The 17,835-nt window shown below is 30.4% G+C and overlaps 1 protein-coding gene across 1 annotated transcript in view; it reads left to right on the plus strand.

Moving 5' to 3' along the window:
* Positions 1–17,835, plus strand: part of LOC145252538 (uncharacterized) — a 99,113-nt gene that overhangs the window by 20,926 nt on the left and 60,352 nt on the right. Inside the window, exons 5-8 of the mRNA XM_080112087.1 lie at positions 40–215; positions 1,809–1,950; positions 5,394–5,518; positions 9,789–9,927. Of these exons, the coding sequence (XP_079968213.1) occupies positions 40–215; positions 1,809–1,950; positions 5,394–5,518; positions 9,789–9,927 (582 nt within the window). The remainder of the gene's footprint in view (positions 1–39; positions 216–1,808; positions 1,951–5,393; positions 5,519–9,788; positions 9,928–17,835) is intronic.

A 17,835-nucleotide genomic window follows, 5' to 3' on the forward strand; every position in this document is an offset into this window, starting at 1 on the left:
TTTTTCTCTTTCTTTTTATGTCTTCGTATGTTTTCCCAGGCATTTAAACGAAAGCACCGACTGTGTGTCGAAGTACGCGGCCACGTGCGGCCGAGAGGCGGCCATGTTTGCGAAAACATATTTGGAGAAAAACTTCGAAACCACCCGAACGAAACTGGAGTGCAGCGGTTACAGTCTGATAAGCACTTTAGGTTACAGTGTTCCGACTACTACCGGTAAGAACCGTGAAACAACCATATCTTGTACATCCGAGGTGCCTTCAATAAGTTTCCAGACGTTTTTCGTGTGGGCATTTTATTGATAGAACAAAAATGAAACATTAGTCTCCTTCAAAGTAATCTCCTCCGGCTGCAATGCACTTGTTGTATCGTTCCAACAACTTCCGGAAGGCCCCATGGAAGTCCTCTTGTGTGAGCGTCAATGACCCTTGTCACAGCCTTTTTCATCTTATTAATTGTCTCATAACGACAGCTTCTAAGGTTTTCCTTGAGCTTAGGGAATAACCAAAAGTTGAAAAGAGCAGGGTATAGGCTATGGAGAGAGTGAGAAACTGTCTTGACGCTCATCTTGGTCAAATAGTCTGTGCACCCTTAGGACAAACTTCGCACAAATCTTCCGCGTCTTCAGTTCCTCGTGAATAATTGTATGTACAGTTCCCACACTAAGATCAAAACTGTGCACTTATTGTCTCCATAGACACATGACGGTCCTTATCCATGAAATTCTTTATTTGGCTAATCAACTCTGGTGTTCTGAATCCTTACTCTCCATACACCTCCCATCATCCCTCACAGATTACCTGCCTTTCTTGAATCTCTTATGCCACTCAAAAACTGATGCTTAATTCATCTAAGATAGTCAAAAAGCAATCTGAAGGATTCCATATGTTTCTGCGGCATTTTTTTTCTAAGTTTAAAACAGTATTTTATTGCGTATCGTTCTTTTAAAGTGTCCTCACGTCCAGATTGCATTTTTGAAATTCACCCACTGTGACAATCAGTCTTTAGAAGGGTGTATTCCAATTCCTACTGTAGCTGTTCATTTGAATCTGAAATCATAAAAATCGGTCAGTCATCTCATAAGATGTATAGCAATAACATACTGAATTTTCAAGAGTCTACGATAATCTTAAATGTCTATACAAAGAGTCTAGAATCTTATTGAAGGCAACCCGTAGACGTGATTTTAGTTCCAAGATTATCGTGATGATAGCATAAGAGTCGCATTTCTTAAATTGGTGAATAGATTGACCCGAAATGAGTTGTACGTGAGGCGGAGGTTACTTGCTGTAAGTATAAATTCTTTTTCTAGTTTTATGGGCCCGGACAACACTTAGTAGCCCTGCTAGTTAGTGTATAAACAATCTGTTTTAATACATGTATAGGCGATTACCATAATGTAACTTTTGTTGGGTAGGTCACCATTTCGGCGGGTCCCCCTCTTGGGGAGTCGTCGAAATTAATAAGAAGAAAGGGTTGTTGGAATGGTCTAGAAACAAACCTGGGGATAACAATAACCAAGAATTTCAAAAAACGAAACGGTTTTTTTTTATACGTTTCAGCATCCAAGGCCTGTAAGTTGCATCGGGTCATAGAAAGTTCGGTTTTCATTTTGTGTAATGACTCTGGAACTCTTCTTCTTCTTCTTCTTCTTCTTCTTCTTCTTCTTCTTCTTCTTCTTCTTCTTCTTGGCTTCACTACATATATTTTATTTTTTACATATATTTTATTTTTTATATATATATTATTTTTTATACATATTTTATTTTTACATTTGTTATATTTTTTAATTTTTTTTTTTTTTTTTAGAAAAGAACTTTTGTTCGGAACAATATACGAAAGAGAAATTAAAAAAATGTCTGAAGCTGCTTCACCCAACCCTGAAACTCACACAGATTATCAACGACACGAAAGCAATTTGGACAGCAAGTCAAATGACCACAATTTGCAAGTATGCAATTCTTTCAATGATATTCAAACTTGTGATGGAACGATTTCAATATTTTCCGCGATTCCGATTCTAAAATCGCCTAATCGCAATAAGTAGATATTTTTGAGGGGGTGAGGTGGGGGTGGGGGTTATCACCTATTTTTATATGCAGTTATACGTTTTTTTTGATTTGACAATTTTTAAATATTTTTTCCCATTACGTATTGTATCCAATATTTTGATAAACTCATTGTGGGATTTTCATCAATATTTTTCACTTGTGCCATTGTATTCTATTTATCCACTCCTGCTATTTTTTATTGTTTTTCTTTTCTTCTTCTTCTTCTTCTTCTTCTTCTTCTTCTTATTATTATTATTATTATTATTATTAGTAGTAGTAGTAGTAGTAGTAGTAGTAGTAGCAGTATTAGTATTAGTAGTAGTAGTAGTAGTAGTAGTAGTAGTAGTAGTAGTAGTAGTAGTAGTAGTATCGTCCATTTGGGCCATTTTTTATTATTACTTTCCCGGAGCCATTTTATCTCAATTCGTTATTATAATCATTAGATTTTAGTTTTACTGGTAGTTTAAATTGAAATATTTATCAAAAATTAAAAGAATCATTTTTGGAATCAGAAATTGAACCCAATTTTTTCGGATTCCGATACCGATTCCGATACCCTCCAAAATTCCGATTTTTCCAATCTGATTAGTCGTTCCAACACTAAAACACACACACACACACACACACACACACACACACACACACACACACACACACACACACACACACACACACACACATATTATTATAGTAAATAATTATATATATATATTAATATATATATGTATATATATATATTAATATATATATATGCATATATATATATATATACATATATATATATATATATATATATATATATATATATATATATATATATATATATATATGTACACTAGCATGGGTGCCCGACGTTGTCCAGGTAATTGGAGATGTATGTTGACAAAAAAAAAAAACTTTGACCCCTATTATGACCCCTTAAAATTTATTGTTTTGGGCTCAAATCGAGTTATTGTTAGATCCATGTCCAATGAAGCTATTTCTAAAAGTTCAAGTGTTTAGACCCAAAATTGTCGGAGGAGTTTGGTAGAGTTCTTAAAGATCAAATCGTTGGACTTTGACCTCTTAACAGACAAATTTCTGGTCGAAAACCGATCACATAGATTTTCCCAAATCTCAGTACCCTGTATATCAAATTTCGAGTCTGTAGACTTAAAATTGACAGAGTTATTGCGTGGGGAAATGTACACACACAGACACACAAACAGACACTTTCACTTTTATATATATATATATATATATATACAGATATATATACACACACATATATATTTACACACACACACATACATACATATATATATGTGTGTGTGTGTGTGTGTGTGTGTGTGTGTGTGTGCGTGTGTGTGTGTTGGAGTGGAGAGGACTCCTGTAAGCCGTGGTGAAGACAACCTTTCTAGGAGAAGCAAATCTCTGATTTAAAAAACCATAAAGCGGGAGACCAGTACTCGCATTAGGCTGGTCTGCAGTTTAACTTGTTGCTGGCTATCTTGCTCTTGCTTGTTACTAGATCTCAACATTTTGAACCGAGAGAGAGACTTAGCTGTCGTACAAAGCTAAGACTCTGTAACATCACCTGTGTATAGATACTCCCTCAGGCATTTGTCTATAAAAGTGGTCCTGCTGCGATGGAAAAGTTGAAATGCTGGAAGCATGTAATAATTGATCTCAATGGCCATCTTCAGTGTCCTGCCTGCTTGAGCGTGTGAATTCACCTGTAGGACTTAAAAAAAGTCATTTTTGAGCTCATGGTCTTTAAGTGTCTGAGGGAGTGGCACTCGTCTGACAAGACGTTGCAATCATCATATATATATATATATATATATATATATATATATATATATATATATATATAACTTAAAATAAAAGTTTTCTCATCATTACTATCAGCAATGCAAAATTAAATTGTAAAAAAATTAAAAGAATCGTTTTTGGAATCGGAAATTCAACCAGAAATTTTTCCAATTCCGATACCAATTCCGATACCTCAAACAGTTTCGATTTTTCTGATTCCCGATTCCGGTTAATCATCCAAACACTAGTTTAAACATAAAAAAAAAAAAAAAACTTTATTATTTCTCTGTGATGCTTTGAAACAAATTTTTATTTTTTTCGCGTTAATGTTTTCTACTATTATATTTTTAACTAGACTTTTCAGCCCGTTTAAAAACGGGCAAAAGTTATAGCCCGTTGATTTAGATTGAGTGCTTTATGCTAAATTGATTGTTTAATTATGGTTAAATTTGCGCTCATTTTTGCATTATATACTAATTTCTATTAATCCTTAAGGATTCTTAATTGTGCATCGATCGGATACAATGATACTTAATTTGCTCCAGCTTTTCATTTTAAAGGTCTATACAAAATTTTAGTCAAATCAGACCAGTAGTTTCCAAGAAATCTTCTAAAGTAAATATCGTATTATGGTGATCAATCCTAATTAATCCCAATTAATTCTTAACTGTGCGTCGAATGGATACCATAATACTTAGTTTGCTGCACTTTATCATAACAAAGGTCTATACCAAATTTTAGTAAATACCAATGTTCACTGCTAGATACAAATCAATGGCAAGTGGCTCTTGTGATAATGCAAATTCATTTGCAAAGGATATTGAAAGAGACGGAGCGTGCTGGAAATCTAGAGACTTGTTTCACCCAGACCCAAGGAAACACCACCAGCTATTATCAGTGAATAATCTTTGATGATGATCTGCGTGAGAACTCCTAGTGAGTACATGATGATGATGATGATGATGATGATGAGAAATATTTGATTACTGAACCGAAGAAATGTTTTTTCTTTTGAATATAAAGGAAATTTTTAATTTTTCTTCTTCTTCTTCTTCTTCTTCTTCTTCTTCTTCTTCTTCTTATTATTATTATTATTATTATTATTATTATTGGCTCACATGGAGCTTTCACACAAGTCAACAAACGATCTGATTGGAAACCTGTGGTGTTCTCTGGAAGCTGAGTGACAACAAGTCTCCCCAGACGTCCAGCTCTCTCTACTTCCTTCGATAGCATTTGCAAATGAATTTGCATCATCGCAACAGCCGCTTACCATTGATTTCTCGCTGGTAGTGGCCATTGCTTTATACTGGAATTAGAGTGGCGCTCAGCCTCCCCAAGGTCCCAGTTCTCTTTGCGCTTGTCCAGCCGAGGTCTGGTTGGCGCTCGCTCCTCGGCCTTTCAGTCCTTATTGACCGTTCTCGGCCCTTTGGTGTCCCTTTATTATTATTATTATTATTATTATTATTATTATTATTATTATCATTATTATTATTATTATTATTATTATTATTATTATTATTATTATTATTTATTTCTTTTTTGTAAGAAATCTGCAGCGTTTCATGCGTTGCGCGGATCGCATCTTTGAGAACTGCCACGTCACGCGGATGAAGACAACAAGTAAAGTGGTGGAAAGCGTCTTTGGTTACGTCTGCCGCGTCGGACTGGAAAGTAAGAACTATTTTCTTTAGACTCTATCACTTTCAATAAGCGAGGAAGGGAGAGGGGGAAACTATGCGCGTGCGTGTACTCTTGTTATTTGTAACATCTGGTTGTATTACGTTTACAAAATGCTTATGTAATAATGATAATGGCCAGTCAGTATGGATCCCGTATAGGGTCATCTATAATTCCGTCTTACAAACTCAATTTTTCAGGTTTCTTTATGGAAAGTTGGACTACATTATTAAATGTGAAAGGTATGGATGGAACGATTCCAGTATTTTTACCGATTCCGATACAATTACCGATTGCGTATTAAATTCCAAATTCCGATACAATTACCGATTCCGAGTCTTTATAAATTCCTACATATTTAACTATGAAGTCGTTATTTTTCACGATTACCGTAAAAACACATGTTAAATGTGCAGATATTTTCTTAAACATAAGGATACACTTGTGAGGGATGATATATCGATTTTAGCTTTACTAATAAGTTAAAATCAATAGATATTCACTATTTTAGTATTAATATCAGCAGTAGAATATGTTTGTTTAAAGAAAATCAAATAAAAAAAAAGCCAATAAAAAGAATCGTTCTTGGCATCGGAAAATAGGCAATTTTTTCCGATCCCGATACCGATTCTGACACCCCAAAATTTCCGATTTTTTCGATTCCCGATTCCGATTAATCGACCCAAGTGAAAGGCATATTTCTGCTAAATTAAACAAAATGCATCCTACGCGAAATTATTTTAAAAATAAAACTTATTAGCCCATTAAAAACAAACAAAAAAAATCTTAGAGTCTGTTGATTTAGAATGAGTGCTTTATGCCAAATTGTTGAGTATGGTTAAGCTGTGTTCATTAATGCATTAAATACTAATCTCTATTAATTCCTATTAATACAAAACTGTACTTCGAACGGATACCTTAATACTTAGATCGCTGCACCTGATCATATCAAAAGTCCATACAAAGTTTCAGTAAGATCGGCCCAGTAGTTTCCAAGAAAACTTTTAGAGGAAAAGTGGTATTGCATTGACTAATCTATATTAGAACTGTGCATAGAACCGATACCATAACACTTAGTTCTCTGCACCTTACCATAACAAAGGTCCATGCAAAATTTCAGTCAAAACAGTCTAGTAATTTCTGAGAAAAGTTGGAAGGAACAGACAGGCGGAAATATAATAAGTATATATTTCAAAATTTAATGTTTAATGGAAAAAAATTAATGTTTAATAGAAAAAATTTAATGTTTAATGGAAATAACTGAACGTTTAAAGGAAATAACTGAACGCTTAATGGAAATAACTGAACGTTTAATGGAAATAATTGACTGTTTAAGGAAAATAATTGACTGTTTAATGGAAATAATTGACTGTTTAATGGAAATAATTGACTGCTTAATGGAAATAATTGAATGTTTAAGTTTTTAACAGAAATAATTAAAAGTTTATCATTTTAATAAAAATAATTTAATCTGTACAGAAGAAATCATTTTTAAAACTAAATTCGATGCTAAAATATTTTTGTCGATGAATGAAAATATTATACACCAAATATATCGATAGAGTCCTACCTTCTTCAATGAGTTAAAGATATTGTGTTTTTTCTTCACTAGCAGCTAGCCCGGCGTTGCCCGGTTGTAAAATATGCTTAAATATCATATCTTTTACTCCATGCAGATTTCGCATTTATTATTAGAGAGCCAATTCTCTATTTATTATGATATTGTACCCAATATATATTATAATAAAGTCGTGTTAATGTGTCTTTGTTTGTTCACAATTTGATTAATATATACAATATTTGTCTGAAAGTGATACAATGTTCAACAAGCGAAATCAGAGATGCGCCGCTGTACAGCTCATGCTTTTTACCGATCCAAGTTACGACAGCAGGACCATTGCCAGCACCCTCAAAATGCATCGTTGGATTGCTACGAATAACAGGGACATGCCCAGGGTGGTGAAAACAGTTTCCAACCACCGTTATGGTCTTTGGTGTAATTTCAAGTGAGGGCCACATCATGCCACTTCGAAGTCGGCTTGAAAGTCAGCACGAAAACCTGGACGTGCTGAAGAGTGTAGTAATCTGGCAGATCTTGGGTGTGGCATCAGAACTCGACACCTGCCCACAAGTCCAAAGATACAGTTTGAGCTATTAACCGATGAATAAGAAAGGTTCAAAATTAAGTGACTTCAACGTATGTGAGCATATTGGCTATCAACCGATGAATAAGAAAGGTTCAAAATTAAGTGACTTCAACGTATGTGAGCATATTGGCTATCAACCGATGAATAAGAAAGGTTCAAAATTAAGTGACTTCAACGTATGTGAGCATATTGGCTATCAACCGATGAATAAGAAAGGTTCAAAATTAAGTGACTTCAACGTATGTGAGCATATTGGCTATCAACCGATGAATAAGAAAGGTTCAAAATTAAGTGACTTCAACGTATGTGAGCATATTGGCTATCAACCGATGAATAAGAAAGGTTCAAAATTAAGTGACTTCAACGTATGTGAGCATATTGGCTATCAACCGATGAATAAGAAAGGTTCAAAATTAAGTGACTTCAACGTATGTGAGCATATTGGCTATCAACCGATGAATAAGAAAGGTTCAAAATTAAGTGACTTCAACGTATGTGAGCATATTAGCGCATGTTCATAACTAGCAGATTTAGTTGACTTACTCCTGCTAAGGTCAAATGTTTTGTTTTGCAATTTTGACCCCTTAGCAGCTAATTTTACCGGCATAAATCCAAATCGAAATTGTTCCATGGACCAATCAAGTTTCAAGTTTATAGACAAAAAATCAGGGAGGAGTTTGGTAGAGACGTTCCGCACATACAAAGACAAAGTCACTTATATATATATATGTATATATATATATATATATATATATATATATATATATATATATATATATATAGAGAGAGAGAGAGAGAGAGAGAGAGAGATGTAAATATATGTGCATATGATAGAACTTATTTATCCTAAATGCTTCACAATTATGCACAATGTAGAAACTATGCATAAATAGAATTGAGCGTATAGGTAAATGAAATGAATCATTCAATTAGAAACCATAAAAGTGAATAATTAATTGAAGTCCGTTTTTCAAAGCAATATGCAAATTAGTTATGAAATCGCTTGCATATCTATGACTGAGTAAGAGATTCGTTTTAATAATTTTTAAATAAAAAAAGGTAGGCTTTTAGTATCAATGCAAGTGCTATAAAACTCAACTTTATAGGTGTATAGATAGATAGCAAGATTGTCGAGCTATAACGACGAGTGCCGATGATAGCCCATTTCTCCTAGTATCAAATGGAGACTCTTATTAATACCTAAATTTTATGTAGCGAGCACGCTGTAAGAGTGACAACTCCAATATTTATACATTGAAAAGCAATGTAGAACTGTAAATATAAGAAAGGAAAACTACGAAGAAAATATGAAAAAAAAAATTTTTTTTCATTTACTAAAAAAATCTTTCAACCTCTAATTTGGTTTTAAAAATCATTTATTAAATTTTCGACTCTACAAATAAAAATATAAAAAAGAAATAATTTTAATGTTTTATTTTACAATAGAAGCAATTTAATGTTTAATTTCATAATAAAAACAAATTTAAAGTTTAATTTTTTAATGGAAGGAAAATTTTAATAGGTATTCTTTAATGTTTAATTCTTTAATGGAAAAAATAATGTTTAATTTTTCATGGAAATATTTTAATATCTAATTTTATAATGGGAACAAATTTGAAGCTTAATTTTTCATGGAACCAAAATTTTAATTGGTATAATTTAATGTTTAATTCTTTAATGGAAAAATATTAAATCTTTAATTAGAATATTTTAATATTTAATTTTATAATGGAAATAATTTAATGTTTAACTTTAAATGTGAATATTTTAATGCTTAAATTTAATTGGACACAATGTTTAACATGATCTAAATGGTTTTATGTGTAACGAAAATGAATGTTTAAAATGTTTTATTCAGCTTTTGTATAAATAAAAATTACACTTTTCGTTAAACAAGGCTAATAAATAATAGTTTTTATGTCCACATTCACATGTAAACAAAAGCTATTTTTTTTTACACAATAAAACAAGAAAACAAAAACATATATTCATTCAAAAAGAGTACTTAATAATATATTTTAGCAATTTCTTATATTTTTCCGAGCAACACCCGGAAACAAGTCCTGGTAGTGTTTTAATATAATGAATATGAATATGTTAAATGTTGTTTTTTTCAGCTTATGTAAAAGTGCAATCGTGTTTAAAAAAAGAGCAATCGACAAAGAACAGTATTCAGCTATGCATGGAACATGCGTTGAATATCAACCCTAAAGAAACATATTATAATGGACGATATGACGAAAGTAAATTATGCAAGTAAGTAATTTTGTTCTTATTTTCAACAAACCATCTGCTCCCTCGACAATTGCTACCATCTTCTCTTCATCTTTACTCGTTCTCATTCTCGTTCTCGCTTCGTCTTCGTTTCTCACATTGGCGGCTGCTGAGGGGGCACCTAGTGGCCCACAAATACAAAAAAAGGATATAAATACAAAAAATAAAGGACGCAAGAGAAACAGATATCTGTTGCACTCTAAGTGCGAGAATGATACCATCGACCCTTTAACATTCATATCCTAATTGTCCGTGGATGTCCCTTTGTCATCGGCTGACCTCGGTTGACCTCAGCTAATGTTGGCATCCAACAACTCTCCCGATCTGGTCCAGGCCGCAACCTGTCATAAACTGTCACAAAACTCACTCCTATCCTTAAACTGTCTGTAAACTAATTCTAAATGCATAAGTCTCCATACCTGATCTTTTTATCTCAGTCACCGCCATATTTTGATTAACTATCCCATTTCAGATTGCCTTTGTGCGAATTGATTAACCTCGTCCCTATTGTTTTGCTATTAAACTCACTTCCTATATTTTTGTTCTCCTGATCAACTATTTCCACTTTTTTTTGTCTCCTTTTTTATTATAGTGTGGTGTACAGCATAATCACGTTGACACACCGGTTCCCACTAGATAACCGAAGTTAAGCAACGTTGAATCTGGTCAGTACTAAATGGGTCACCATTTGGGACTTCTATGTGCTGTATATATGCACAAACAGTGCCAATTCAGGAGAGGTGTGGTTGGAGATTGCTCAACCCTTGCCTCACAATTTCACGTGCAGCTACCCCTACAGGGGGTATCCTTTGTCTCTCAAGACTGAACAGAGGCATCATTATGGTGTGGTGAATATACATAGTATCACACAAATGTTCATCTTTGGATTGAAACGTCTACCGTTAATTCTGCGAAACTTGTCGGTAGTGTTGGGCCAAAAAATATCTCGCCTTTGGATATATTTTTATGTTGACGTTAGAGGGCGCTTCTATTGCGCGAGTTTGTAACATAGTTATAACAACGCAATTCAGAACGAAACTCTCCTCTCATTTGGCGCAAAATTCAATGTGCGCAGACGTGTTTGTCAGGTGTTCTGCTTCTGATCATGCTTTCCTCTGACAGTCCTTGTTTGTTATGATCGAGTTACTCGACTCTAAGACTCTGGTCAATGAATGTAAAATATTCTTTGTGTGGTGTGTCTCCGTCGGTGAAATTCTATGTAAGTAATATTTACATATTTTGTCCACGTATACGTGCTTTATTATTATCATTATTATTATTATTATTATTATTATTATTATTATCATTTTTATTATTATTGGCTCACAAGGAGCTTTCACACAGGTCTTCAAAGATCTCTCTCTCTCTCTCTCTCTCTCTCTCTCTTTCTCTCTTTCTCTGAAAACAGCCTATGGTGTTCCATAGAAGCTGAGTGACAACAAGTTTCCCCAGGTTTCCAGTACTCTCCACCTCTTTCGATAACATTTGCAAATAAATTTGTCATTATCGCAACAGCTACTTCTCATTGGTTTCTCGTTGGCAGCGGCTATTGGTTTTCGCTGAAATTTGAGTGGCAATTATTATTAATATTATTATTACTATTATTATTATTATTATTATTATTATTGTTACAGAAAAAAGGAGAACTTTAGATAAGTGGAAAATGACATTAGGATAGACCGAGATTCGAACTTTGTAAGCAAGGTTCAGAAATAGATTCGGAAAATGCAATGTTAGAATTTCGCGTTGTTCAATTTCATATAAAATATTTTAGATATGTTTGTTTGTAAAAAGAATTTAATTCTTCATTCTTTTATGGAAATTGGATTAAAGAGGTCAGCTAAAAAAATAATGAACAATGAAATTTAAATATGTTGAAAAATAGGTTAGTGAGAATTCTTTGATGCAGAAGTGTGTTTGGAGAACGTGTCAGCCACGCGAGTTCCCCACGTGAGTCGGTCACGTTTTGAGACCACACATCTAACGTCATAGCAAAAATAAATTCTCAATATAGGAGCTAGTCAGTAGAAGATCGGAGGCAGTTAAGCCCGGATCGAATATCAGCAAAGTCGGCCAGACAGAGCTGAAATAATCAGAGGAAGGTCCCCTCAGAGGCAAAGGGGTAGAACATTTAGCATGTAGCATTTGAATGCCTTTCGACTGGTCGATATGATAATAAAGAAGTTATCATGTTTTTGTAAAACTGTGTTGTGTCGTCATTCAACAACAGAAGGTAATGTGTGAAACATCCTTATATGTATAACCCCATCCAAGTAATGTGCCCATCCATCATAAGTAATGATTGTCCCCTCCTGTGTTAAAAGATCTGATCACCCTCGCTCCTCGCTATATGTGTTAAGAAGAAACACTCCAGAAATGTATAAACGTATCTTCCCCTCATCAATATGAATGTCCCCGTCCTATCTCTTAAATATGACCCCCGCCTATACAACATTATTATAATTTTTATTATTATAAGTTTTATTATTATTATTATTTTTATTATTATAAGTTTTATTATTATTATTTTTATTATTATTTTCTTTTTTATTATTTTTATTATTACTATTATTATTTTTATTATTATAATTATTATTATTATTATAATTTTATTATCATAATTTTTATTATTATTATTTTATTATTATTATTTTTATTATTATAATGTTTATTATTACTATTTTTATTATTATAATTTTTATTATTATTATTTTTATTATTATTATTATAATTTTTATTATTAGAATTTTTATTATTATTATTTTTATTATTATTATTTTATTATTATTATTTTTATTATTATAATTTTCATTATTATTTTCTTTATTAGTATTATTTATATTATTATTTTTATTATTATTATTTTTATTATTATAATTTTTATTATCATTATTATTATTATTATTATTATAATTATTATTATTTTCTTTATTATTATAATTTTTATTATTATTATTTTTATCATTATTATTATTATTATTTTTATTATTATTATTATAATTATTATTATTTTCTTTATTATTATAATTTTTATTATTATAAGTTTTATTATTATTTTTTTCATTGTTATAATTTTTATTATTATTATTTTTATTATTATAATTTTTATTATTATAATTTTTATTATTATAATTTTTATTATTATTATTTTTATTATTATTATTATTATTATAATTTTTATTATTATAATTATTATTATTATTATTTTCTTTATTATTATAATTTTTATTATTATTATTTTTATTGTTATAATGTTTATTATTATTATTTTTATTATTATAATTTTTATCATTATAAGTTTTATTATTATAATTTTTATTATTATTATTTTTATTATTATTATTTTTATTATTATAATTTTTATTATTATAATTATTATTATTATTATAATTTTCATTATTATTATTTTTATTATTATTGTTTTTATTATTATTATTTTTATTATTATTATTATTATTTTTATTATTATAATTTTTATTATTATAATTATTATTATTATTATTTTTATTATTATTATTTTTATTATTATTGTTTTTATTATTATTATTTTTATTATTATAATTTTCATTATTATTATTTTTATTATTATTGTTTTTATTATTATTATTATTTTTATTATTATTATAATTTTATTATTATTTTCTTTATCATTATTACTGTTTGTTTGTAAAAATAATTTAATTCTTCTTTCTTTTATGGAAATTGGATTAAAGAGGTCAGCTAAAAAAATAATGACAATGAAATTTAAATATGTTGAAAAATAGGTTAGGGGAAAATAGGTTAGTAAGAATTCTTTGTTGCAGAAGTGTGTTTGGAGAACGTGTCAGCCACGTGAGTTCCCCACGTGAGTTGATCACGTTTTGAGACCACACATCTAACGTCATAGCAAAAATAAATTCTCAATATAGGAGCCAGTCAGAAGAAGATCGGAGGCAGTCGAGCCCGGATCAATACCAGCAAAGTCGGTTGGACAGAGCTGACATGATCAAAGGAAGGTTCCCTCAGAGGCGAAAGGGTAGAACATTTAATATGTAGAAGCGACTTATATTATTATAATTTTTATTATTATAATAATAATAATAATTATCATTGTTTATCATTATTATTTTCATTATTATTATTTTTATTATTATAATTTTTATTATAAAATTTTTATCATTATTATTTTATTATTATTATGATTTTTATTATTATTATAATTATTATTATTATTTTCTTTATTATTATAATTTTAATTATTATAATTTTTATTATTATTATTATTTTTATTGTTATAATGTTTATTATTATTATTTTTATTATTATTATTTTTATTATTATAATATTTATCATTATAAGTTTTATTATTATAATTTCTATTATCATTATTTTTATTATTATTATTATTTTTATCATTATAATTTTTATTATTATAATTTTTATTATTATAATTTTCATTATTATAATTTTCATTATTATTATTTTTATTATTATTGTTTTTATTATTATTATTATTTGTATTATTATTATTATTATAATTTTATTATTATTTTCTTTATTATTATTATTATTGTTTGTTTGTAAAAATAATTTAATTCTTCTTTCTTTTATGGAAATTGGATTAAAGAGGTCAGCTAAAAAAATAATGACAATGAAATTTAAATATGTTGAAAAATAGGTTAGGAGAAAAATAGGTTAGTAAGAATTCTTTGTTGCAGAAGTGTGTTTGGAGAACGTGTCAGCCACGTGAGTTTCCCACGTGAGTCGGTCATGTTTTGAGACCACACATCTAACGTCATAGCAAAAATGAATTCTCAATATAGGAGCTAGTCAGAAGAAGATCGGAGGCAGTCGAGCGCGGATCAAATACCAGCAAAATCGGTCGGACAGAGCTGACATGATAACATGTAGAAGCAACTTATATTATTATAATTTTTATTATTATAATAATAATTATTATTATTTTTATTATTATTATTTTATTATTATTATTTTTATTATTAGAATTTTTATTATTATTATTTTTATTATTATTATTTTATTATTATAATTTTAATTATTATTATTATTATTTTTATTATTATTTTCTTTATCATTATTATTTTTATTATTATAATTTTTATTATTATAATGTTTATTATTATTATTTTATTATTATAATTTTATCATTATTTTTTTATTATTATTATTTTTATTATTATTATGTTTATTATTATAATTTTTTTTATTATACTGTTTATTATTATTATTTTTATTATTATAATTTTTATTATCATTCATTTTATTATTATTATTTTTATTATTATCATTATTATTATTATTATTATTATTATTATTATTGTTATTCAAAAGGAGTTTTCACACATATCATCAAAAAATTCTCGTTGAGAACAACTTCTGGTTTTCCATGGAGTCTGAGTGACAACAAGTCTCCCCAGATTTCCAGTACTTTCCACCTCTTCCAATACCATTTGCAAAGTAATTTACGTTAGTGCAAAAACCGGTTAATATTAATTTGTCGTTAGTAGCGGCCATTGATCTTCACTAGAATAAGCCTCTTCAAGATCCTAATCCTCTTCGCACTCATTCAGTGGAGACCTGGTTAGTGGTTTCTCTCCTCGGTCTTTCCATCCTCCTTGACCCTTCAACTATTTAGTATGGTTCCAGCCGTACTGATGCCAGTTATTTTTTGGAGGGGGTGGGAAAGGGAGAGGGAAAGGGAAATTATTACTATTATTCACTCACAAGGAGCTTTCACACAGGTCATCAAAGATCTCTCCTTGAAAATAACCTGTGATGTTCCTTGGAAGCTAAGTGACAACAAGTCTCCCCAGGTTTCCAGTACTCTCCACCTCTTTCGGTAACGTTTGGAAATGAATTTGCGTTGTCGCAACAATCGTTGACCATTGATTTCTCGCTGGCAGCGGCCACTGGTCTCAACTGGAATTTAAATGGTAATAAGCCTCTCCAAGGTCCCAGTTCTGTTTGCACTTGTTCAACGGAGGTCTGGTCAGTGCTCTCTCCTAGATTTTTCTATCCTCCTTGACCCTTCTCGGCTATTTGGTATTACTGTTTTGAGAGGGGGGCGGTGATGGGACAATGGGAAGAGAAGTATTTATAGGCATCTTGTTCCCCTAGGGCCCTCATCTCCGTTTGGTTGGGTAGTCCCATGCCTTTTTCCCCTTTCTTATAGCTAGTAATGTGCACTTTTTCTATACCAAACTCCATTTAGATATCCTGGCTGAAGATCCTGGTAGTGTTTATTAGTGTCTCTAATTCATTTGTGGTCCTTGCAAAAGGTTTCAGGTCGTCCATGTACATTAGGTGGTTCATTTTTTTCCTCTGTATTAGAGAACGTATATCCAGCTTGACACTTTTTCAGTATATTGTTCAGGGGCATCATGGCTATGATGAACAGCAACGGTGATAGCGAATCTCCTTGGAAGATACCTCTTTGTATGTTGATTTCTGTTAAGTGTTGTCCATCAGCTGTCAGTTCCAATCTCCATGTTCTCATTGCATTTTCTATCATGTTGATGATCCTGCTTACTATTTTAAGCATTTTATTATCCATGCTTGTGGGATCCTGTTGTACGCTTTTTTGTAATTGATCCATGCCATGGTTAAATTCTTTCTCCTTCTTTTTGCCTCCTTTTAGGATCTTTTGATCTATGTACAGCAGATCATGTGTTCTCTTTTTCTTTTTTGGCATCCTTTCTGTTCCTCAGGAAGAAGTTCACAGTTATTCAAGGAGTGGTATATTTGTTCCCTCAGTTGTGCTGTCAGTATTTTCCACATAGGGGTAAACACGTGATAGGCCTATAGTTGCTGGGGGAGGGGCGGTTCTTTTCTCTGTGTCCTTCTGCATCAGTATGGTTCTACTTTTTTGTCATCCAATCTGGCACGTTTGTTTCCTATTATTATTATTATTATTATTATTATTATTATTATTATTATTATTATTTTTATTATTATTATTATTATTATTTTTATTATTATTATTATTATTATTATTATTTTATTATTTTTATTATTATTATTATTTTTATTATTATCATTATTTTATTATTATTATTATTTTATTATTATTATCATTATTATTATTTTTATTATTTTTATTATTATTATCATTATTATTATTATTATTTTTTTTTTTATTATTATTATTTTATTATTATTATCATTATTATTATTTTTATTATTTTTATTATTATTATCATTATTATTATTATTATTATTATTATTATTATTTTTTTACACAGTGATCACCACTTATCAAGGCTCGGAAGCCACTCAGGGATTAGGGTTATTGCAAGTACATTACGTTAGTGTGGAGATTTGATGAAGTTGTTATTTTATTATTATTTTTATTTTTTTTTTATTATTATCATTATTATTTTATTATTATTATTATTATTATTATTATTATTATTATTATTATTATTATTATTATTATTATTATTATTTTACCAATATTAATACCATACAAGGGATATTGACACTTGGAACATAAAGCGCTATTAATTAGGATTGTGTCTTCCAAGAGACTGAAGGAGGCAGCGAGACGTCTATTTACATTGCATTTAAACTTCTGCAAGTTTGTACAACTAAGGAAGTGGGAAACAGGGAGAGAATTCCGAAGTCTAACAGTCTGAGAGAATAAACTATTAGAGTAGAAAGCTTTCCAGCATCTAGGAATTTATGAAGGGGTGGGATTTTGCTGTGTGTCGGGTTATTCGGGAGCATATGTTGAGGGGACACAAGTGCTATGCTCCGTCAGAGCAAACTTCACTAAAATACTTGTAAAACAAGCATAGGGATGCAACATTGCAGTGATGGGACAGAGCTTGCAGCCTAGCTGACAGTGTGGGACACAGTAGATCGGAGATTTTTTTCAACTCTAATGGTAGA

This window comes from Euprymna scolopes, chromosome 29 (genome assembly GCF_053919585.1).
Source record: "Euprymna scolopes isolate OS-2025 chromosome 29, ASM5391958v1, whole genome shotgun sequence".
NCBI lineage: Eukaryota > Metazoa > Mollusca > Cephalopoda > Sepiida > Sepiolidae > Euprymna > Euprymna scolopes.